The sequence below is a fragment of the Nerophis lumbriciformis genome, linkage group LG27 (assembly GCF_033978685.3).
Source record: "Nerophis lumbriciformis linkage group LG27, RoL_Nlum_v2.1, whole genome shotgun sequence".
Taxonomy (NCBI): Eukaryota; Metazoa; Chordata; class Actinopteri; order Syngnathiformes; family Syngnathidae; genus Nerophis; species Nerophis lumbriciformis.
In genome coordinates this window covers 23,837,489-23,862,500 of record NC_084574.2, presented here as the reverse complement: position 1 = coordinate 23,862,500, position 25,012 = coordinate 23,837,489, and the positions used below count along the sequence as shown (strand labels likewise).

The 25,012-nt window shown below is 39.1% G+C and overlaps 2 protein-coding genes across 8 annotated transcripts in view; one reads left to right on the top strand and one right to left on the bottom strand.

Annotated features, from left to right (window-relative positions):
- Nucleotides 1-970, top strand: part of ogal (O-GlcNAcase like) — a 31,568-nt gene extending 30,598 nt beyond the window's left edge. Inside the window, exons 16-18 of the mRNA XM_061988331.2 lie at nucleotides 292-412; nucleotides 497-626; nucleotides 699-970. Of these exons, the coding sequence (XP_061844315.1) occupies nucleotides 292-412; nucleotides 497-626; nucleotides 699-835 (388 nt within the window). The 3' untranslated portion in view covers nucleotides 836-970. The remainder of the gene's footprint in view (nucleotides 1-291; nucleotides 413-496; nucleotides 627-698) is intronic.
- Nucleotides 955-25,012, bottom strand: part of LOC133624618 (kynurenine formamidase) — a 54,797-nt gene continuing 30,739 nt past the window's right edge. For 2 of the 7 annotated variants that reach the window (XM_072916388.1, XM_072916389.1), the window contains exons 9-11: nucleotides 23,677-23,812; nucleotides 23,379-23,482; nucleotides 18,953-21,729 (exon numbers count right to left, since the gene is read on the bottom strand). In XM_072916388.1, coding sequence (XP_072772489.1) covers nucleotides 21,699-21,729; nucleotides 23,379-23,482; nucleotides 23,677-23,812 — 271 coding nt within the window. In that variant the 3' untranslated portion in view covers nucleotides 18,953-21,698. Of the gene's footprint in view, nucleotides 1,628-1,706; nucleotides 1,911-3,929; nucleotides 4,071-6,094; nucleotides 6,634-17,927; nucleotides 18,113-18,952; nucleotides 21,730-23,377; nucleotides 23,483-23,676; nucleotides 23,813-25,012 lie in introns of those variants that run through there. The other 5 variants (XM_061988334.1, XM_061988333.2, XM_061988332.2 and 2 more) reach the window with 5 other exon arrangements.

Below are 25,012 nucleotides of genomic sequence, written 5' to 3'. Positions count from 1 at the left end.
AATTTGGTTTTAGTGCAACATGACATTTAAAATAATGAAAACATAAAATAGCCAATGTTCCTGGCACAGCCCCGACCTGAATGTGATCCTCATACGTCATTTTACCAGCCCAGCATTAAGACTGTGCGCCACGGGCAGTTTGGAGAAATTTTAAATGATTTTCTTATCAATGACGGAGCAGGAAGGGGACCGTATATGTACAACCTGTCACCCAATGATATTTTGCATGCAATGCTTCACGCAAAATGGGGCACTCGACATAGTGTGACAACATTGTCTCATCCACTCCAGGCTGTCCACTGGGGACATTTCCCCAACTCCTCAGTGTGCTCTTGTCCTGGAGGATGAGCTGGGTGTGTGTGGCTACATGCTGGCACTCACTGACACCAAAGCAGCTGCAGCCAACATCCAGGTGACTGTTTAAAGTCACAACAAATATGTCAAATGTTGGAGATAAAATACAGATGTTGGGTGTGTTACCTCCACTCACCACCAGGGGGACATGAATCATTCTGCGTTTGAGGACTTCCCCTCGCTGGTCACAGGACAAGTGTTGCCAAGGGTCAGCGACCCCTCGCCAGGAAAGCGTATGATTGAACAGCTGTTGTCCGCCATCAAGAGCAGTGGTACGGCCGTCAACAAAAGTATTGGGACGCATACAGAAAGGGGGGAGAAAATGACGACTTGACACTTTTCAGGCTCCAGAGGCGTGTTCTGTGAGCTGAGACACAGCGAGCGCAGGATGCTCGACTTCTACGCCAAACTGGGATCCTTTAACCCCATCAAGATGGCCGGTCTGCCTCAAGACGTCATCGCCATGGGAACAAGTCTGTAAACTCACTCAAAATGACCTCCATTTACTTTTGAAATAACAAAGTGTCATTTTGCAACAATCATCACCTGCAATTTACTCCTTAATGACTTACAAAAACACATTTTTAGATGGTCAATAAAGACATTAATAAATTAATGTTTTATTGATATATTTGGGAGGAAGAAACTGACATTCATCATTGGGGATTAAATTATTCAGTTAAAATATATTATCTATCTTTAGATAAGTCAGTAATTTACAGTTTGGGATTACTCGCCAGTATAAATATAAGTTAATACAAAATAAAATACATTTTGATTTAAAAAAAAGACTATTTTCATATAGTTTCATATAAAAAGACTATTTTCATATAGTTTTTTCTCTACAGACTGGAGGTTGCTAATTAATATATTCATGATTAATTATCACAGTACAGTGTTTGTCAAATAAACTCCAGTCCTTCATACTTCACATCCCCTATCTTGGTCTCCGGCATCAGCACGCGGCCGTCGAGAGTGAACGCCATCATGTAGGAGGCGATGGTGCCGCCGTCTTCTTCCGACTTGAGGGCCAAAATAATCTGGTCGTCCGTGTGGGGAACAAATTTAAAGGAGGAAAACCCGCGTGTTGGGTTCAAAGGGCCGATGTGTCGCGTGGTGATGTCGCTGAAGTCCGCCCTGCTGGACAGCAGGAGGTTGGTCGCACGCTGCTCGTCCGCCGTCTCCTCGTAGCGCTGGTGACTGGCACGGCGAGGAAGGAAGAACCACCGCTGGAGACGCTCGCTCCACGCCGCTGATTCATGGATCAAATATCCTGCAGGAGAAGACACACTTGTTTATTTATTTCAGCAAGAGATTCAAATCTAAAAAGATGGAGGGGAAATGTGACTAACCTGGTGGATTGATGCCCGCGGCGTTCCGCAGGGCGTCGTAGTGTGGCACCCAGTTTTCGTGCTCGATGTCGCCATGGTAACCTACAACCTTCACCCACTCTGGGTGGTTATTGACGACCTCTCCAGTAGCTGTGGTCCACTCCTTTCCAAGACCGCCAACATACAGACACTCGTCTTTCACTGCCAGCCACTCCGCTTTAAAGCCTCCACACACACACACACACACACACACACACACACACACACACACACACACACACACACACACACACACACACACACACACACACACACACACACACACATTTCACCTTCTTGCACTAGTCCAGTGCTTGTCATTATGTCATTACTCTCCACCATGACTATAAATAGAATAATTTGTCTATAAAATTGTTATAAGTACACCTCTGCATTACATTGCATGTGTATTACTAACAAAGAAATATAGATCAACTTACATTAAATAACCTTTTTAGTCTAACAAAAAGATTAAAGTGCACCAATTTGCCAGAAATAAACAAAAATGTATCCCTAAAATTTAACATTTTTCGAGTAACTTGAACTATTTGATACTGAAAAATTAAATATACTCAATTAATAATACATTTAAATTGATCACCAACATCACCTCAGGATCACAATATGTGAAACAATTTAACTTCCAAAACAAAAATGAATACAAATGAACACATTTTTGCTGTTTTTTTTTTTTTTATATATCAAAATGAGGAAGTCATGATTAACAGCTAGAAAGAATGAGCATGTTTTGTAATTTGAAGCATGATACTGATAAAGCATGTCCCCCAGGAAGGTTATTTCATGTGTTTGATTGATTGATTGAAACTGTTATTAGTAGATTGCACAGTACAGTACACATTCCGTACAATTGACCACTAAATGGTAACACCCAAATAAGTTTTCCAACTTGTTTAAGTCGGGGTCCACGTTAATCGATTCATGGTAGGTCTTTAGGGCTCTCATAATGTTGCTAACTATTTAGAAAGTCAAACAGTTGTTATATGTTCTAGATATGAAAATATTTGATGTCAAATTATTGATTCCTACTTGGTGGAAATTAATTTTCAGGAACCAATTAACAGCAATAAACGTGTTCGCAGATGTGCATTCTTATGGTGACAAGCATTTTCAAAAATGTTACTTGAGGTAGATTTAGAATGCAAGTTAATAGTGACATGCTTTTATTTTGAAGCTTACTGAAAAGGAAGCCCCAGTATACTTTTTATACCATATTTTCAAGACTATAAGCCACCACTTTTTTCCCCAACCTCTGCACCCTGCGGCTTTCCCAGAGACTGAAAAGGTGTGTTGCTTGTGCTATGGCGCCATCTTTTGGACGAGTTTGCTCATTTCAGGTAATTTTGGTTGGAAGTCTACATTATTTCCTTATGTTTCATGCTTTAAACCGGAAGAATAAGTGCCGTTCTGTCTTCTCGTTCTCTATAGCGTTTCTACTGGTATGTTTGTGCCTATAACTAAAACAATTCATATTTACTACACGTCACATGTTTGATGCATATTTGTACGTGCTAAGATAACGTAATTGAACTAGCGTGGTTAGCATTAGCTAATATGCTAACACACGTACAATTGTCATTGTTAGTATTATTAACTTACAATGCCATTCTTTTGGTATTGTTTCAGTTTCATAAACTCCACAGTAAACTTACAGACGTCACCGGGGAGTTATTGAGTCTGTTTAGCTGATTGGAGAAGTAGCTTCCGCAGCTAATGTGTTCATCACAATGACTTCTGTTTTGTTTTATCAGCCCTTTTACTGCCGTGTGACAGGCACCGTCTGGAAACAATTAAGGTATGAAACTAATTTCACAATGTATAAATCTGCAGCTTATGTGGCTAATATAAGGAAAGTCTCTTTTTCTTCAAAAATGTAGTGGGTGTGGCTTATATACAAGTGTGCTCTATAGTTTGGAAAATACAATACGCACTGACCACTATGTGGCCTATCAAGTGTTCTTATAGACCACTGTGTCAGGTGACAGAAGAAACATCAAATATTCCCTCTTTTACTCTGAAACCTAGTCTGACTAGAAGAAAGTGAAAAGTATAAGAAGAAGAAGACATGATGGAACTTTTTGAGCCAGGAAGTCAAAAGTGTGTAAGTTTTAATGCTGGCAGTTGTGTCTCTGTCATAGACAGCACCAAACCCACATGTGTGTTGACGAGGTCAAGTGAGGCACTGACCTTTAGAAACAGAGCCGTCCCCGTCAGGAAGTATGACCCAGGGCACTGCCTGCCTGCCCTCGATCCTGTACACCACACCTGTGCGGTCATCCACACTGTACAGGTGACCATTGAAGGCCACCAGCTCAGACAGTTCCATGCCTGGAGAAGAGATGCTTGGTCAGACATGGAGGCCACACACAACACACACAATATGCACACACACAGACAATATGCACACACACACACACACACACACACACACACAGACTATATGCACACATGCACACACGGACTATATGCACACAAACAGACTATGCACGCACACAACACAGACAATATGCACACACACAGAGACTATATGCACACACACACACACACACACACACACACACACACACACAGACAGACAATATGCACACATACACACTCACAACACACAGACAATATACTCACAAACACACAGACAATATGCATGCACACACACACAGGCTATGCACACACTCACACTCACAACACAGACAATATTCGCACACACACACACACACACACACAACATACAGACTATGCACACACAACACACAATATGCACACACAGACAATATGCACACACACACAGACTATATGCACACACGCACACACAGACTATATGCACACAAACAGACTATATGCACGCACACAACACACAGACAATATGCACACACACAGACTATATGCACACACACACACACACACACACACACACACACACTCTCACAACACACAGACAATATGCATGCACACACACACAGGCTATGCACACACAACACAGACAATATTCGCGCACCACACACACACACACACACACACACACACTATATGCACGCACACACACACAACACAGACAATATGCACACACACAGACAATATGCACACACACACAGACTATATGCACACACACACACACTCTCACAACACACAGACAATATGCACACGTACACACTCACAACACACAGACAATATACTCACAAACACAAACAATATGCATGCACACACACACAGGCTATGCACACACTCACAACACAAACAATATTCACACACACACACACACACACACACACACAATATGCAGACACTCACAACACACAGACAATAAGCACACGTACACACTCACATCACAGACAATATACACACACACAGACAATATGCATGCACACAAACACAACACACAGACAATATGCACGCACGCACACACACACACACACACAATATTCGTGCGCACACACACACACACAACACACAGACAATATGCACACACTCTCACAACACACAGAAAATATGCACACACACACACTCTCACAACACACAGACAATATGCAGACACTCACAACACACAGACAATATGCAGACAACACACAGACAATATGCACACACACACACAATACACAGACAATATGCACTCACAACACACACTCACAACACACAGACAATATGCACACACATACACTCTCACAACACAGACAATATGCAGACAAGACACAGACAATATGCACACACACACATACACACACACACACACAGACAATATGCACTCACAACACACAGACAATATGCACGCACACACACACACACACACACTCACAACACACAGACAATATGCAGACAACACACAGACAATGTGCACACACATACACTCTCACAACACACAGACAATATGCACGCACACACACACACACACACTCTCACAACACACAGACAATATGCACAGACACACACACACACACACACACACACACTCTCACAACACACAGACGCACGCACACACACACACACACAACACACAGACTATACACACACTCACAACACACAGACAATATGCACACATACACACAATATGCACACGCACAACACACAAACAATATGCACACACACGCACTCTCACAACACAGACAATATGCACACACACTCTCACAACACACAGACAATATGCACACATACCCAATATGCACACGCACAACACACAAACAATATGCACACACACTCTCACAACACAGACAATATGCACACACAGACAGACATGCACACACTCACAACACACAGACAATATGCACACATACACACAATATGCATACACACAACACACAAACAATATGCACACACACACACAACACAGACAATATGCACACACAGACAGACACACACACTACCTCGTCCTTTCTCAGCCAGGTGAGTCTCCAGCGTGATCATGTGATCTTCCCACTCCACTTCCAGCCTGTCAGCACCGAGTGAGACGGTCACATGACCTCTTTTCATGTAGCTGAACCAGGTCTGGTCCTTGGTGCTGCGTGAGGCCGTGTCCAGGTCTGCGATGACCCCGATGCAGTACCTGACGCCGTCCTTGGTCCTGACAGGCCGACTCAGAGGGTAGGTGTCATTGTAAGTTTTGACCCTCCTGTGGCGGCGGCGGGCGTGTGCGTCCATGTTTCCCAGCACGTCGCTGCGATACAGCTGCAGAGTGTCCACAGGTGCGTCTGCGCCCCCCACTGTCCAGTGCAGGTACAACATGAGTGCCAACGCCAGCAGGGAGACCGCAGCGATCGGCCGCCATTTGGGGTGGAAGCGTTGGTCCAAGATGGCGGCTTGCTTCATAGAGGTGAAGGCCAACAGGAGGTCGCGCACAGCGATGGCTAAAGAGGTCATGGAGGTATCGGCCTCATCCTCCTGCTCAGGCTGGGACTGCCAGCTGCTGAAGACCAAATGTCAAGCATCTTAGAAGAAGTGATCAACATGGTAGGAAACAATCTGATCTTTGTTGACTGACATCAATGATGAAATATACCACCTGTTATTGACCCATCTCTCAAATCATTATTTACCTATCAAATTATTATTCACCCATTTCTCAAATTATTCATGTGTTTTGTGTTTTTATTTTTTTGGGTTGGATTAATAGGCTTTACATCTTTTCTTATGGGAAAAATTGCTTTGGTTTTTGTACGATTTTGTTTCTGTCAAAACCTTTGGAAGGGATTACTAAGGAAAACCAGAGTATCACTAATTCAAATATCAATTAAATAATTGATGTGACCACATAGATGCCAAACAAGTTCCTAAACAGTACATACAGTAATACGGTGCCAGTTGACAGTAATATGCTTAAAACACATATTGCCACGCCGTCCCTCTGTTGAATAGAGGGACGGCGTGGCGCAGTGGAAGAGTGGCTGTGCGCGACCCGAGGGTCCCTGGTTCAATCCCCACCTAGTACCAACCTTGTCATGTCCGTTGTGTCCTGAGCAAGACACTTCACCCTTGCTCCTGATGGGTGCTGGTTAGCGCCTTGCATGGCAGCTCCCTCCATCAGTGTGTGAATGTGTGTGTGAATGGGTAAATGTGGAAGTAGTGTCAAAGCGCTTTGAGTACCTTGAAGGTAGAAAAGTGCTATACAAGTACAACCCATTTTTTAAAACTAAGGCTGCACGATACTGTAAATATCAGACAGATTACATTGGGCTGATAAAATCAATTATGTCATACCTATAAAAAAAACCGGCTTCAATGAGGCAAGTTTACCTGCACTGTACTGTAGGTGATTTTTTTTTTTACAAATCAAGCACTCTTTCCTGTGGAAATTTCCCCTTTGCTCACTGACTTTTCAATTGGTATTTGCAGCAAACATTCTGCAAACATTCCACGAGTAGGACAAAAAAAACATTGAGCTTCAACACATGAAACCTTATCAGCCACGTGAAACACCAGTATCAATACGACAACATTTTGAAAGCCTGGGAAGATGCCTGCACATGGAAATAACAGAAGAAATCACCAATGTAATTACTGTAATATTGTACACGGTAATTGGGATTTGTTATATATTGTATGTAAAAATATAATATAATATATCAGTATATATCATATACTGTATATATAATATGTAAATATTACATATATGTTATATTTTATATTGCTACTATGGTACATTTTTAGTCTACTTTGTACCTGCATTATCCTTTCCATCCTTACCCTTTCCATCCTTTGAAACTGAGCTACTGTGTGGAACAATTTCCCTTGTGGATCAATAGTTTGTCTAAGTCTAAACAGTGTGAAGCAGCAGTGTTTATGGATCTAACAAAAGCATTTGACACAATATTTTAATTAAAAAATGAGAACGGTATGGCATCAGAGGGTTGGTCTTAAACATTATATAAATGACATTTGTAAAGTTACAAAAGACTCAAAGTTAGTATTATTGGCGGACGATACAACTGTGTTTTGTTCAGGAGAGAACACACAGAAGATAATACAAATAATAACAGAAGAAATTAACAAATTAAAAAGATGGTTTGACAAAAACAGACTATCTTTGAATCTCAGTAAAACTAAAATAATGCTATTTGGTAACAGTAGAAGAAAAAGTCAAACACAAATACAAATAGACGGACTAGAAATTGAAAGAGTAAATTAAACCACATTTCTAGGTGTAATGATTGATGATAAAATGAACTGGAAATCTCACGTAAAAAATATACAAATAAAGTAGCAAGAAACACGTCAATAATGAATAAAGCAAAACATGTTCTAAACCAAAAATCACTTCATATTCTCTACTGCTCGCTAGTGTTACCATATCTGAGTTATTGTGTAGAAATATGGGGAAACAACTACAAAAGTACACTTCATTCATTAACTGTGTTACAAAAAATATCAGTTAGAATAATACATAATGTTGGATATAGAGAACATTCAAACCCTTTATTCATTGAATCAAAAATACTAAAATTCCAAGACATAGTGAATTTGCAAACAGCTAAAATTATACACAAAGCAAACTATAACCTGCTACCCAAGAATGTACAACAATTCTTCTCAACAAAAGAGGAGAAATATAATCTTAGAGAAAAATGTAATTTAAAACATTTGTATGCTCGTACAACACTTAAGACCTTCAGTATATCAGTATGTGGAATTAAATCATGGAATGGACTAAGCAAAGCAATCCAACAATGTACTAATATGATCCACTTCAAGAAACTCTTCAAACTTAAAGTGTTTTCAAAGTACAAAGAAGAATTATGGTAAACATTCTGAATGTATTGATAATCTTATTTATCTCACAATATGAAATACAACCTACTTCAATAATTATTTAAACATCAATATTATTATTTATGGAGTATATTATGAATAAATTGAGGACAGGTAACGAACATAAGTGTCAGCAACTGCTATGTAAAGGAAAAGGGGTAGGATTAAATAAGCTCTGCTTCTTCCTACTCCTTTTCGAACATGTTGAATAGAGAAACTGGAAATGGTGATGCATCATGTTGTATGCATGCATGTTCCAAATAAACACAAACGGAAAGAAGCTGCTTAATAGCCAGCCTTTAAGAAATGTGTGCTCAAACTACAGTAAAATCTAACTTTAAGAACCAACAGATATAGATGTTATCAGTTTTGAGAAGCAGGAAAGTATCTGTATCGGTTTTACAAAAACTTGTGCGTCTTATCTAGGTGTCAGTATCACTGCAAACTTCGCCTTTCCATTTGAGCGGGGGGTGTCCAAAATGCGGCCAAGGGGCCATTTACAGCCCTCAAATGTTTTATTGGCCCACAGCAGATTCTAAAAATACTACAAAAAACAGCAACAATGTAAGAAAAGAGTAAAAAAAAAAAAAAAACGTTTAAATGTTACTAATGATACCATTAATACTAATAATATGCTTTGTCATCTACAACACAAAACTATTATACAAACCCTGTTTCCATATGAGTTGGGAAATTGTGTTAGATGTAAATATAAACGGAATACAATGATTTGCAAATTATTTTCAACCCATATTCAGTTGAAAGACAACATATTTGATGTTGAAACTGATAAACATTTTTTTTTTGTGCAAATAATCATTAACTTTAGAATTTGATGCCAGCAACACGTGACAAAGAAGTTGGGAAAGGTGGCAATAAATACTGATAAAGTTGAGGAATGCTCATCAAACACTTATTTGGAACATCCCACAGGTGAACAGGCAAATTGGGAACAGGTGGGTGCCATGATTGGCTATAAAAGTAGATTCCATGAAATGCTCAGTCATTCACAAACAAGGATGAGGCGAGGGTCACTACTTTGTCAACAAATGCGTGAGCAAATTGTTGAACAGTTTAAGAAAAACCTTTCTCAACCAGCTATTGCAAGGAATTTAGGGATTTCACCATCTACGGTCCGTAATATCATCAAAGGGTTCAGAGAATCTGGAGAAATCACTGCACGTAAGCAGCTAAGCCTGTGACCTTCGATCCCTCAGGCTGTACTGCATCAACAAGCGACATCAGTGTGTAAAGGATATCACCACATGGGCTCAGGAACACTTCAGAAACCCACTGTCAGTAACTACAGTTGGTCGCTACATCTGTAAGTGCAAGTTAAAACTCTCTTATGCAAGGCGAAAACCGTTTATCAACAACACCCAGAAACGCCGTCGGCTTCGCCGGGCCTGAGCTCATCTAAGATGGACTGATACAAAGTGGAAAAGTGGTCTGACGAGTCCACGTTTCAAATTGTTTTTGGAAACTGTGGACGTCGTGTCCTCCAGACCAAAGAGGAAAAGAACCACCCGGATTGTTATAGGCGCAAAGTTGAAAAGCCAGCATGTGTGATGGTATGGGGGTGTATTAGTGCCCAGGACATGGGTAACTTACACATCTGTGAAGGCGCCATTAATGCTGAAAGGTACATACAGGTTTTGGAGCAACATATGTTGCCATCCAAGCAACGTTACCATGGACGCCCCTGCTTATTTCAGCAAGACAATGCCAAGCCACGTGTTACATCAACGTGGCTTCATAGTAAAAGAGTGCAGGTACTAGACTGGCCTGCCTGTAGTCCAGACATGTCTCCCATTGAAAATGTGTGGCGCATTATGAAGCTTAAAATACCACAATGGAGACCCCCGGACTGTTGAACAACTTAAGCTGTACATCAAGCAAGAATGGGAAAGAATTCCACCTGAGAAGCTTAAAAAACGTGTCTCCTCAGTTCCCAAAGGTTTACTGAGTGTTGTTAAAAGGAAAGGCCATGTAACACAGTGGTAAAAATGTCCCTGTGCCAACTTTTTTGCAATGTGTTGCTGCCATTAAATTCTAAGTTAATGATTATTTGCAAAAAAAAATGTAGTTTCTCAGTTTGAATATTAAATATCTTGTCTTTGCAGTCTATTCAATTCTTTGTTCCGGAGGACACAACGTCCACAGTTTCCAAAAAGAAGTTTGAAATGTGGACTCGTCAGACCACAGAACACTTTTCCACTTTGCATCAGTCCATCTTGATGAGCCAACGAAGCCAGCGGAGTTTCGGGGTGTTGTTGATAAATGGCTTTCGCTTTGCATAGTAGAGTTTTAACTTGCACTTACAGATGTAGCGACAAACTGTAGTTACTGACAGTGGTTTTCTGAACTGATGTCGCTTTTTGATGCAGTACCACCTGAGGGATTGAAGGTCCATAATATCAATGCTTACATGCAGTGATTTCTCCAGATTCTCTGAACCTTTTGATGATATTACGGACCGTAGATGGTGAAATCCCTAAAATCCTTGCAATAGTTCGTTTCGAGAAATGTTTGCTCACGCATTTGTTCACAAAGTGGTGACCCTCGCCCCATCCTTGTTTGTGAATGACTGAGCATTTCATGGAAGCTGCTTTTATACCCAATCATGGCACCCACCTGTTCCCAATTAACCTGTTCACCTGTGGGATGTTCCAAATAACTGTTTTAATGAGCATTCCTCAACTTTCTCAGTCTTTTTTGCCACTCGTGCCAGCTCTTTTGAAACATGTTGCAGGCATTCATTTCCAAATGAGCTAATATTTGCAAAAAATAAAATTTCCCAGTTCGTATGTTAAGTATCTTTTCTTTGCAGTCTATTCAATTAAATATAAGTTGAAAAGCTGTCGTTAACTTACTTTTCTGCGTGTATGTTATTGTTGCAAAACCTTACACAGCAACATGAAGATGAATAAAGAAGGGCCTTGTTGTTGTCGTCACTAATGTAAGCAGGACTCATATTGCTTGCCACCAAACACCAAACAAAGCCTTCAGTATGAAGCATTCTATTGTTTTTGCCTCTCCAGCTGCATCACTCAAAGATCAGGTTACCTACATCCCAGTAAATAACAACCACATTCCTCCAAATTTCTGTTTCAAAACACTTCCACCACATTTCTTGTGAACAAACAGATGGCTGCTACAACAAGACCAGTCCCACAACAAGAGTAGGACTTGGAAACTAAAAGGGGTTTTATGTCTTTTTCAGTTTGGAGTTTTCCTGTAAATTGTATGATAAATATTTAGGAAGTACGATAACCACTTTTTACGATTGTGTTTTTTTGTCACTTTCTGACTTTAAGGGGAACTGCATTGTGGGGGGCATTTTGAACACAATCCCTATGTGAGACAAGAACAATGTTTTTCTCTTTTTTATGCATTCTAATGTGTAATACAAAACCCAAAACCAGTGAAGTTGGCACGTTGTGTAAATGGCAAATAAAAACAGAATACAATGATTTGCAAATCCTTTTCAACCTATGTTCAATTGAATAGACTGCAAAGACAAGATACTTAATGTTTGAACTGAGAAACTGTTATTTTTTGCAAATATTAGCTCATTTGGAATTTGATGCCTGCAACATGTTTCAAAAAAGCCGGCACAAGTGGCAAAAAAGACTGTGAAAGTTGAAAAATGCTCATCAAACACTTATTTGGAACATCCCACAGGTGAACAGGCTAATTGGGAACAGGTTTGGTATAAAAGCAGCTTCCATGAAATGCTCAGTCATTCACAAACAAGGATGGGGCGAGGGTCACCACTTTGTGAACAAATGCGTGAGCAAATTGTCCAACAGTTTAAGAACAACATTTCTCAACACTTTAGGGAATTCACCATCTACAGTCCATAATATCAGCAAAAGGTTAAGAGAATCTGGAGAAATCACTGCACGTATCTGGCAACCTCAGTCAGGGAGAAAGGGAAGGGAATACAGAATTTTGACCGTGATTGTAGTACCATTTCTGACCACATTATTACATATGGCTTCTTTAAGTAAAATAAATATGACCTAATATTGTTTATTTGCATGGTAAGGTATCAATGTAGATATATACTAACTAAACCACTCCTCCATACGTCATCAGCCTGACTTGTATTAACTAACTTATAGTAACTGTCAAATATGGTGGAAACACAAACCACACATCTTTACTTTAAGTTCCTGAAACCTTTACTTCCTGGAACTAAAGTTTCTAAGTTTAAGTTCATGAAATGTTGGTGGGAAAAGGCCTCATATAATATGAAAACAATAATAAAAAGTGTAATAATGTTCAAACGGAGAAAAATAACAAAATAAAATCCTTTATAGAATCGCACAGTCTCCATTCTACAGCACAAGTAAATGTGCAAGTCAGCAACGGTTAATTTTGGTTTCTTTTTCCACTATGTTGACAACTGCTTGCGTTGATGACAGCCAGACAGTTGAGATAAGCAGGTTGCACTCTATATGCTAAGCTATTTTGTTCAAACAACATCTTAGCTTAGTGCGGGGGTCAGTAACCCGCCGCTCTTTAGCGCTGCCTTAGTGGCTCCCTGGACCTCTTTCAGAGATGTGTGAAAATGAAAAAAGATGCAGAAAAAAAAAAAAATTAAATATATTTTCTGTAGTAGAACAAACGTGACACAAACCTTCCTAATTGATAGAAATCCCACTGTTTGTAGTAAAAATGCTTCACTGATGAGAGTATTTGGCAAGCACTGTTTTGTCCTAATTTCAGCGATCCTTGAACTCATTGTAGTGTGTTTACATGTACAACTTTCTCCAATGCTGCCACAGAAAGACGTGTTTTATGCCACTCATTCTTTGTCTCATTTTGTTCACCAAACGTTTTATACTGTGCGTGAATGCACAAAGGTGAGCTTTGTTGATGTTATTGATTTGCTGGAGTGCTAATCAGGCATATTTGGTCACTGCAAGACTGCAAGCTAATCGATGCTAACATGCTATTTAGGCTAGCTGTATGTACATATTGCATCATTATGCCTCATTTGTAGGTATATTTGAGCTCATTTAATTTCCATTACTTATGTCTTCTGAGTATTTAAGTTATATTTGCATGTCTCATGACACATTCCATCCATCCATTTTCTACCGCTTGTCCCTTTTGGGGCCAGGGGGGCAGGGGGGGGGGGGTGCTGGAGCATATCTCAGCTGCATTCAGGCGGAAGGCGGGGTACACCCTGGACAAGTCGCCACCTCATCGCAGGGCCAACACAGATAGACAGACAACATTCACACTCACATTTACACACTACGGAAAAATTTAGCGTTGCCAATCAACCTATCATCTGTATGTAATATTGGCTGCATTTCTGATAATTGTTTGTGTGCCATGTTGTTCCAGACCACAGCAAACGTTACCCAGCTTGCATAGATTGTAATAAATTCATTAGAAGAAGACAGCCTGCCGTTTCATTTAACTTGAACACACACATATATACCTTTGGCCATTCTGAGCCAGTCATTTCCAGAAGTTATCGCACCCTCTGAGAAGCCTCCATTTTACTAATGATTTAATTAGTTTTGCTTACAATTTCGTTGTACAATGACAATAAAGATCTATTCTATTCTATTCTTCGATTTACAATGTTGCAAAAATACATTCCTGTCAACAAAGATTTGCGTCAGCCTTTGATAGTAGGCTATTATAGCTAATATAGACACTTACATCATGTGTTGCCTTCATTGTAACACTTATATAAGGATTTTAATTTTTTGTGGCTCCAGACTGATTTTTTTTTTTTTTTTTTTAATTTTTGGTCCAATATGGCTCTTTCAACAAATTGGGTTGCCGACCCCTGGCTTAGTGTTATAGGCCACAAAGTGAATTAATAAAATAACAATACATGTCATTGATTTTTTTTACAATGCAGAGGGACAAAAAAACTGCACTGCAGGTAAAAAATACCCTTGGGCCTCAGTTTGGTGCACCACTGCTGTAGACTGTGGTGGACTCTGCTTTTTTTAACGTTTAGTTCACATTCATATTAAATAGTGGACAAATTAAAAAATATACACACATGTTTAAAATAACTCAAATTCCCTGAAAAACATGCGAATGGAGGAAATGGCAAACCCAACACATATTAAATTGAGATCAGGGGTCGGCAACCCAAAACATTGAAAGAGCCACATTGGACCAAAAATACAAAAAACTAATCTGTCTAGAGCCGCAAAAAATGAAAATCCTTATATAAATGTTATAATGAAGGCAACACATGATGTAAGTGTCTATATTAGCCTACTATCAAAATGACTATTTGTCGCAAATCTTCGTTGACAGAAATGTTGAAACTTAATATTTATTCTACACATTTTTACAACATTAGAAACCATTAGTAAAACAGAGGCTACTAAGAAGGTGTGATTACAGGCTTTTAATGGCCAAAAGTATAGATGTGTGTGAAAGTTAAAGGAAACGGCAGGCTGTCTTCTTCTAATAGATTTATTACAATCTTTGCAAGCTAGGTAATGTTTGCTGTAGTCTGGAACAACATGGCACACACACAACTATCAGAAATGCAGCTAATATTACATACAGATAATGTTTCATGAGACATGCAAATATAAATTAAATACACAGTGGACATAAGTAAAGGATATTAAATGAGCTCAAATATAGCTACAAACGAGGCATAATGATGCAATATGTACATACAGCTAGCCTAAATAGCATGTTAACATCGATTAGCTTGATTACGCCTGATTAGCACTCCAACAAGTCAATAACATCAACAAAGCTCAGCTTTGTGCATTCACGCACCGCATAAAACGTTTGGTGGACAAAATAAGATAAAGAAGGTGTGGAAGATTTTACATGTAAACAAACTGTTGCGTCACAGTCCACACTATGGTGAGTTCAAGAACCGCAGAAATTAGCAGGACAAAACGATGTTCACCAAATACTCTCATCAGTGACGCATACAGTCATGGTCAAAAGTTTACATACACTTGTAAAGAACATAATGTCATGGCTTGCTTGAGTTTCCAATCATTTCTACAACTCTTTATTTTTTTGTGATAGAGTGATTGGAGCACATACTTGTTGGTCACAAAAAACATTCATGAAGTTTGGTTCTTTTATGAATTTATTATGGGTCTACTGAAAATGTGAGCAAATCTGCTAGGTTTTGCTAGCAGCGTGTAAGTGCTGACCTTTTCTACATATGACTGAACGTGTTAACAACTAACAATCTTCTACTTGATGATGTGTATTTTTCCCGTGTATGTTTGAGTTGGACCTATTTTTACAGCCGTTTTCCGATATATTGTTTGTGAATCATACTTCCGGGTTTGTGTGTGATTGACAGTGATCCTGGCAAATCAAATGGAGAAGCTTTCAGATTTGAGCAAATCAGAGCTTCAGGAACTTCTGGACAACCCGGAAAAGGTGGAGTCTATGGCTCAGGAGTCTGATGAGGTGACAAACGTTGCATTCAGTACATTATTCACACACATGCCAAGTATTTTAAGTGATGCAATTACTAAGAACACTCACCTTCGCACTATTTTTTTTCTTTAATTACGTTTTGACGGTGCATATTAGTATTCTCTCATTTGATTTAAACACAGACACAATGTCAGTCAAGTTGTTCTACAGCCGTGGTCAAAAGTTTACATACACTTGTAAAGAACATAATGTCATGGCTGTCTTGAGTTGCCAATAATTTCTACAACTCTTATTTTTTTGTGATAGAGTGATTGGAGCACATACTTGTTGGTCACAAAAAACATTCATGAAGTTTGCTTCTTTTATGAATTTATTATGGGTCTACTGAAAATGTGAGCACATCTGCTGGGTCAAAAGTATACATACAGCAATGTTAATATTTGCTTACATGTCCCTTGGCAAGTTTCACTGCAATAAGGCACTTTTGGTAGCCATCTACAAGCTTCTGCTTGAATTTTGGACCACTCCTCTTGACAAAATTGGTGCAGTTCAGCTAAATTTGTTGGTTTTCTGACATGGACTTGTTTCTTCAGCATTGTCCACACATTTAAGTCAGGACTTTGGAAAGGCCATTCTAAAACCTTAATTCTAGCCTGATTTAGCCATTCCTTTACCACTTTTGACGTGTGTTTGGGGTCATTGTCCTGTTGGAACACCCAACTGCGCCCAAGACCCAACCTCCGGGCTGATGATTTTAGGACGGAGGTTATCCTCCTTTTTCATTGTCCCATTTACTCTCTGTAAAGCACCAGTTCCATTGGCAGCAAAACAGGCCCAGAGCATAATACTACCACCACCATGCTCGACAGTAGGTGTGGTGTTCCTGGGATTAAAGGCCTCACCTTTTCTCCTCCAAACATATTGCTGGGTATTGTGGACAAACAGCTAATTTTTTGTTTCATCTGACCACAGAACGTTCCTCCAGAAGGTCTTATCTTTGTCCATGTGATGTCAGATGAAACAAAAATTGTGCTGTGTGGCCACAATACCACAATACTCTCATAAGTGAAGCATACACAAAAACATAATAAACAGTGGGCTTTCTAACAATTAGGAAGGTTTGTGTCATGTTTGTCCTTAAACAAAAACCATAGTAAAACAAAAAAAAAATGTTTCCCCCATCTGTGTCCATTTTCACCCAATTATTTTTTTAAATGCTCCAGAGAGCCACTAGGACGGCGCTAAAGAGCCGCGTGTTGCTGACCCCCGACTTAGACGATTATAGTAGAAACAAATGCAATAATTATTTACACTTGACAACTTCAACCTGCGTCCACCTACGACGTGTAATATTTATGACATTTATAAAACACAAACAAGAGCGTTAGCGTCTGAAGAGTCGCTCGGTGTTGAGAAATGTCGCTATAGAGCTAACGTGAGTCACAAACTTTGACGTTTACATGGGTCACATTTCCCCGGAGATATTCATGTGTTTTTCACGTACGTTTTCTTAAAAAAATAAGTCGTTTAAAACATCCGCTTACATACCTGTCGAAGATGTTCGTCACCGTGCTGGTCGTAGAGTTAAAGATACTTTTTGACGTTAGCGGCTTCCACTGCAGTCTCGAATAGAGCTGGTCCTTGTGACGTCATCCTAGCAAACAACTACTTCCTGGTAAAAAGGGAAGTGGGCGGTACTAACTACATAGAGATGAATAGAATAATTACATAGAGATGAATAGAATAATTACATAGAGATAAATAGAATAATACATAGAGATAAATAGAATAATACATAGAGATAAATAGAATAATACATAGAGATAAATAGAATAATACATAGAGATAAATAGAATAATACATAGAGATAAATACAATAATACATAGAGATAAATAGAATAATGGATTAATTCCTGGACAACATTCATGACAAATGTGCGCTTTGTTTTAAAGATGTCTTATTTGGATTTACACAGTAGGAAATAAAAATTAAAAAGGAATTTTACCTTTGCAACCTCATTATACTATTGGCTAAGTTTTATATTCCTAAATGTAATTTTCTCAATACCCGACCTGTTTTTTGTGCCTTTAAAAATAATTAGAACTTTACTTTAAAACGCTTTCTACCTCTAACAACCAAAAAGCTGTGAAAACTATGATGCTGTGTTCCAAATTTGGATTATTATATATTTTGTATTCTATTTTAGTTGCTTTGAGTTTACAACCCCCTGGCGTTGTTTTGTACTGTTTCTGTACATGTTTTGTTCATTATTTATTTGCTTGTATGCTGTATGTAAATGCTGCATATTATAAAAAATAAATTAAAAAATTATGGATTAAGTTTAACTGTTCTCAAAATATGATTTAATGTATGATTATTTTATCTGGAATTATTTTTCTAAATGTAAAAAAAACCTTTTCATTATGGCTCTTATTGCCACCAATCCAAACATGTCAGCACAGTGGTTCTGATTGTTTTGTTTACCAAGTCCTGCCTTAGAAAACACTTGGTACCACCATAATGACCAGCATTAAAATACGCGGTAGGCCTAAATATTCATTAAAAACAAGGCAGACGTTTTTATTTAACATGTATATTTAATATGTTTGCACACTGTAACATTACACATGGTTTGAACAGCAATACTATGTTTGAATATTTAATTATTTGGAATACTACTCGATGAAGCACACGTATAACGGACCAGTTTGAGGATCACTACTTCAGCATGACAAACCTTTATAGTTTTATTGTAAATGAACAGCAGTGCCATTAATGCTTCTTACTGCTAGTACAAAAATGGGTCTCCAAAGTGTGTCCCAGGGGCCATTTGTTAGTTTTATTGAATTGGCTTGCAGCACATAGTACTAAAATTAATGTTTGGACACCTCCTGTGCGGATTTTCGGGTACAAATGGTTGCTCTTATATCCATTTATGTAATAAAAATCAATGTTATACTGTATATTCATTGTAGAATACTTCAGGTATTTTAAAACGGAGTTATTTTTCACTACAGTCGTCCCTCGTTTATTGCTGTTAATTGGTTGCAGACATGATCGGGATAAATTAATTCCCTCTGAGTAGAAGTTATTATGAGTCAAATATGTTCATACCTAGAGCATAAATAAAACCGTTAACCTTCTAAATACATTTTCATCATTGAGAGCCCTTTAAACATGAAAAACCACCATCTAAATATCTTCACACTCTTGATTCATTATAATTTTGCTGCCTCAGACTGAGCCAATCAGGGGCCATGATACTAATCAGTGCGCTCTGAGTGGTTTGGTCCCTTCTAGTGGCCAATACTTCTGTAGTACTGAGATTTTTAGTACATTGAGCTATTCTTAACCTTACAAATGCTTAATTAGGCCCCCAAATATATGCAGAATATGCTTCAAGAAAATAAAATATCCCTAAAAAATCTGCAATGTAATGAAGTCGCAATACTTGAAGCGCAATGTGGCGAGGGACGACTACCGCAATTTGAGAAATGTGTATATTCTGAATACTATTATACATGGCCCAAAGCACTCTGTACTGTATTGTTGCACTTGACACATGTTGACGCATCAATTATTTCATGTTTTTATTTGAATGCTAGTTCATACAAGCTGCATTAATAACTCATAGTGCAATGTGCAAACAGTGCACTCAAAGTTATTTTGTATATTTAGGTGGTAAATACACGTAGAGTACAGGCCAAAAGCTTGGACACACCTTCTTATTCAATGCATTTTCTTTATTTTCATGACTATTTACTGTAGATTGTCACTGAAGGCATCAAAACGAATGAACACATGTGGAGTTAAGCACTTAACAAAAAAAAGGTGAAATAACTGAAAACATGTTTTATGTTAACTAAACGCAAAGCGGAAGGCATGGCATGTGGCTGCAGGATGCTGTGGTAGCCATGCTGGTTCAGTGTGCCTTCAATTTTAAATAAATCCCCAACAGCAAAACACCCCCACACCATCATACGTGCTCCTCCGTGCTTTACAGTGGGAACCAGGCATGTGGAATCCATTCGTTCGCTTTTTCTGCGTCTCACAAAGACATGGCGGTGGGAACCAAAGATCTCAAATTTGGACTCATCAGACCAAAGCACAGATTTCCACTGGTCTAATGTCCATTCCTTGTGTTTCTTGGCCCAAACAAATCTCTTCTGCTTGTTCCCTCTCCTTAGCAGTGGTTTCCTAGCAGCTATTTGACCATGAAGGCCTGATTCCTCCTCTTAACAGTTCTACAGGTGGGTCTGCTGCTAGAACTCTGTGTGGCATTCATCTGGTCTCTTATCTGAGCTGCTGCTAACCTGCGATTTCTGAGGCTGGTGACTCTCATGAACTTGTCCTCAGAAGCAGAGGTGACTCTTGGTCTTCCTTTCCTGGGTCGGTCCTCATGTGTGCCAGTTTCCTTGTAGCGCTTGATGGTTTTTGCGACTCCACTTGGAGACACATTCAAAGTTTTTGCAATTTTCCGGACTGACCGACCTTCATTTCTTAAGGTAATGATGGCTACTTGTTTTTCTTTAGTTAGCTGATTGGTTCTTGCCATAATATGAATTTTAACAGTTGCTGTGTAGTAACCTGACTTCTGCACAACACAACTGATGGTCCCAACCCCATTGATAAAGCAAGACATTCCACTACTCAACCCTGATAAGGCACACCTGTGAAGTGGAAACCCTTTCAGGTGATTACCTCTTGAAGCCCACCGAGAGAATGCCAAGAGTGTGCGAAGCAGTAATCAGAGCAGAGGGAGGCTATTTTGAAGAAACTAGAATATAAAACATGTTTTGAGTTATTTCACCTTTTTTTGTTAAGTACATAACTCCACATGAGTTCATTCATAGTTTTGATGCCTTCAGTGACAATCTACAATGTAAATAGTCATGAAAATAAAGAAAACACATTGAATGAGAAGGTGTGTCCAAACTTTTGGCCTGTACTGTACATACAAACAATATATACTAGCATAAAATGTGACATGTAAGTTAAACGTGCACAACACGTCAACAATCCCTGAATGTGATATCAAAATGCATTCACATTTTCCTGTTCTCCATAGCCATCAAAAAACAACAACATTGAAGATAATTTTTGCCCATGTTCACATCTCATATCAATTACACACAAACACACACTGATTGTGATCAAAAGAAAAAACTGTGAATGCAACTTATCCTACGAGTTCTCACCATATGATACAAAACTAATGTAGTTTTTCTTTTACACAGTAGTTAGTACAATGCATGTGTGCAAAGTGATCCTGAAATGTAGCATTCATCAATATGGTGCATTAGTCTCCTCACTTCCACCTAAGTCTTCCCCATCATCTTCAACAGGAGCGGCAAATAAACAATTACTTTGCAAAGTCTTCAAACGTTTGTTGACAACTTTTCCACTTGAAAGGACTACTTAACACATTTAAAAGTTTAATGTATAAAAATCAACGGATAAATTGAGAGAAATACATTCTGAAATTTCATCCCAAGGCTGAATGACTTACCGTATTTCCCGGACTATAAGGCGCACTTAAAATCCTTTTTCCCCCCTCAAAACTCGACAGTGCGCCTTATAACCCGGTGCGCCTCATGTACGGAATAATTCCGGTTTTGCTTACCACCCTCGAAGCTATTTTATTTGGTACATGGTGAAATGATAAATGTGACCAGTAGATGGAAGTCAAACAACATAAGAGATACGTGTAGACTGCAATATGACTCAAGTAAACACCAACATTTTATATGTTCCATTGAAAATATAGAACATTACACGCGGCGCTCAAAAATCTATTAGAATATTTTAGTACGACTTTGGTAAGCTATGAAGCCGCACCGCTTGATGTGCTTCAACATAGGAGTATTATTATGGTGTGTGTATAAGGTAAGACATTATCTGGCGTTTTGTTTCGCAATATTATGCAAAAGCAACTTTTCTTACCTTCTGGTACTTGCTGATCTGTATTTGGGATCTGCATAAATCCTGAAAAATTGTGCGCGTCCACCTTTGTAGTCCGTGAGGACACCATAGTTGATAAGCTTCTTTTTCTTTATCTTCTTGTTATGGGACATTCATCCTCCACTGTTCCATCCATCCCTCCATCGATTTTCTACCGCTTGTCCCTTTCGAGGTCACGGGGGGTGCTGGAGCCTATCTCAGCTGCATTCGGGCGACAAGTCGCCACCTCATCGCAGGGCCAACACAGATAGACAGACAACATTCACACACTAGGGCCAATTTAGTGTTGCCAATCAACTTATCCCCAGCTGCATGTTTTTGGAGGTGGGAGGAAGCCGGAATACCCGGAGAGAACCCACGCAGTCACGGGGAGAACATGAAAACTCCACGCAGAAAAGGACCTTCGTATTGTGAGGCACATGCACTAACCCCTGGTCCACCGTGCTGCACGTCCTCCACTGTTGCCATTTCTAATATAAAGTAGTGTGAAGTTCTTACTTATATCTGCCATGAAAGCGCTAAAACATACCGGTGTAGTGAGTTTACATTATTCACCCAAGGAACTTTAGTTATTAGAGAGCTCCGGGTGGAACGGTTTTTCATGGGACACATTTCCGGCGGATGAGGAGATGCTGCCCCGTTATTGATTGAAGTAAAGTCTGAATGTCATTAAAACAGTTAGCTCCATCTTTTGACACTTCTTCCACTCCCGTCCTTGCACGCTACACCGCTACAACAAAGATGACGGGGAGAAGACGCTGTCGAAGGTGAACCAAAGAACCACCACTGCATGTTATGTAGACCACAAGGAAGTGTTTTCAGTTAGACAAAAAATAATAATAATATGACTCCTTTAACGCTCCCTATTATCCGGGTGCGCCTCATATATGAAAAAAGATTGAAAATAGACCATTCGTCGGCAGTGCGCCTTATAATCCGGTGCGCCCTATGGTCCAAAAAATACGATAATATAGTATTTGTAGTGTTTTTTCAAGGAAAAAGATTAGAGAGTTTAAACTGAAGATGAATTGTGTACCTTTACTAAGTGATACTCCCCATCGACCAGTTGCTCTATGATATTGAAGTGGTCCGTGTTAGGAACATCCTCCATGGTCACATTTAGTCCCGTTTCCTTTAACGTCTGTAAAAAAAAGGACAATAAAAATCTCTTGTTACACAGACAGAAGTAATACAATGGTACAGGTGATATGCTTGCTGTTCAATGAATAGGGCAAAAAGGGACAATCGGTAATTATGGATAATTTATGCAAAAAATATTTGCACCTCTCAGTTATTATTGATGACATGTAAAACAGAACATTATAAACCACTGACTTTGTAATAATCTTCCGACTGCTTGCAAAACTCGGGCGAGTCTTTTTCAGCAACGGCCACAAGGATTTGGCAGCCGGAGGAGGAGAGTTTGAGCAGAGGGATCAACTTGTTGGGACTGTTTCTTATGGCTACCTCCCTGCCAAAAAGTGCAAGTAAAACAAACACACAATTATCATTGCGCAGACACATTTCTCAGGGTAAGATCCCAGCTGCCACACTTCAAAACTAGAAGTAAATGATCGGAATAATACATTCTATTTGTAGGTGAAATTGTGGGAACTCAAGAAGACTGTACACAAGAATAATGAGGCGTTTTCCCAAATAAAAAGTCTGTGCATCAGTGGCCTTTAAGGGGGTCATATTATGGGGTTTTTTCTACATTTAAAATACTTCCTTGTGGTCTACATAACATGTAATGGTGTTTTTTTTGGTCAAAACTGCATTGATTATGTTTTACAGATCATCTTCAAGTCGCTTACTGATCGTCTCGGCATCCTTCTCTTCTCTCCTTGGTTTATTTCAAATTTTCGGGACTTCTGCAGATCCCAAATACACAAAAAAAGTACCAATAGGTAAGAAAAGTTGGTTTTGCATAATAGGGCCCTTTAAGTTTGAATCACCAATTATGGGCTTGTATCATGGACTTTATTTCTCTTTCCATTATTCTAATAAAAGTTAACTTTGTTTAATAAATAAACCTAATCCACAAGCATGGAGGCGTTATTAAGTCTTTTTGGCAAAATACACAAAGGTTGGAAGGTCGCTTGAGTTTGTAAATCCTTTTCAACCTATATTCTATTGAATAGACTGCGAAGACAAAATATTTAACGTTCGAACTGGTAAACTTTGTTATTTTTTGCAAATATTTGCTCATTTGGAATTTGATGTCTGCAACATGTTTCAAAAAAGCTGGCATAAGTGGCAAAAAAGACTGAGAAAGTAGAGGAATGCTCATCAAACACTTATTTGGAACATCCCACAGGTGAACAGGCTAATTGGGAACAGGTTCGGTATAAAAGCAGCTTCCATGAAATGAAATTTACAAACAAGGATGGGGCGAGGGTCACCACTTTGTGAACAAATGCGTGAGCAAATTGTTGAACGGTTTAAGAACAACATTTCTCAACCAGCTATTGCAAGGAATTTAGGGAAATTACCATCTACAGTCCTTAATATCATCAAAAGTAGAGATGTCCGATAATGGCTTTTTTGCCGATATCCAATATTGTCCAACTCTTAATTACCGATATCAACCTATACCGATATATACAGTCGTGGAATTAACACATTATTATGCCTAATTTTGTTGTGATGTCCCGCTGAATGCATTAAACAA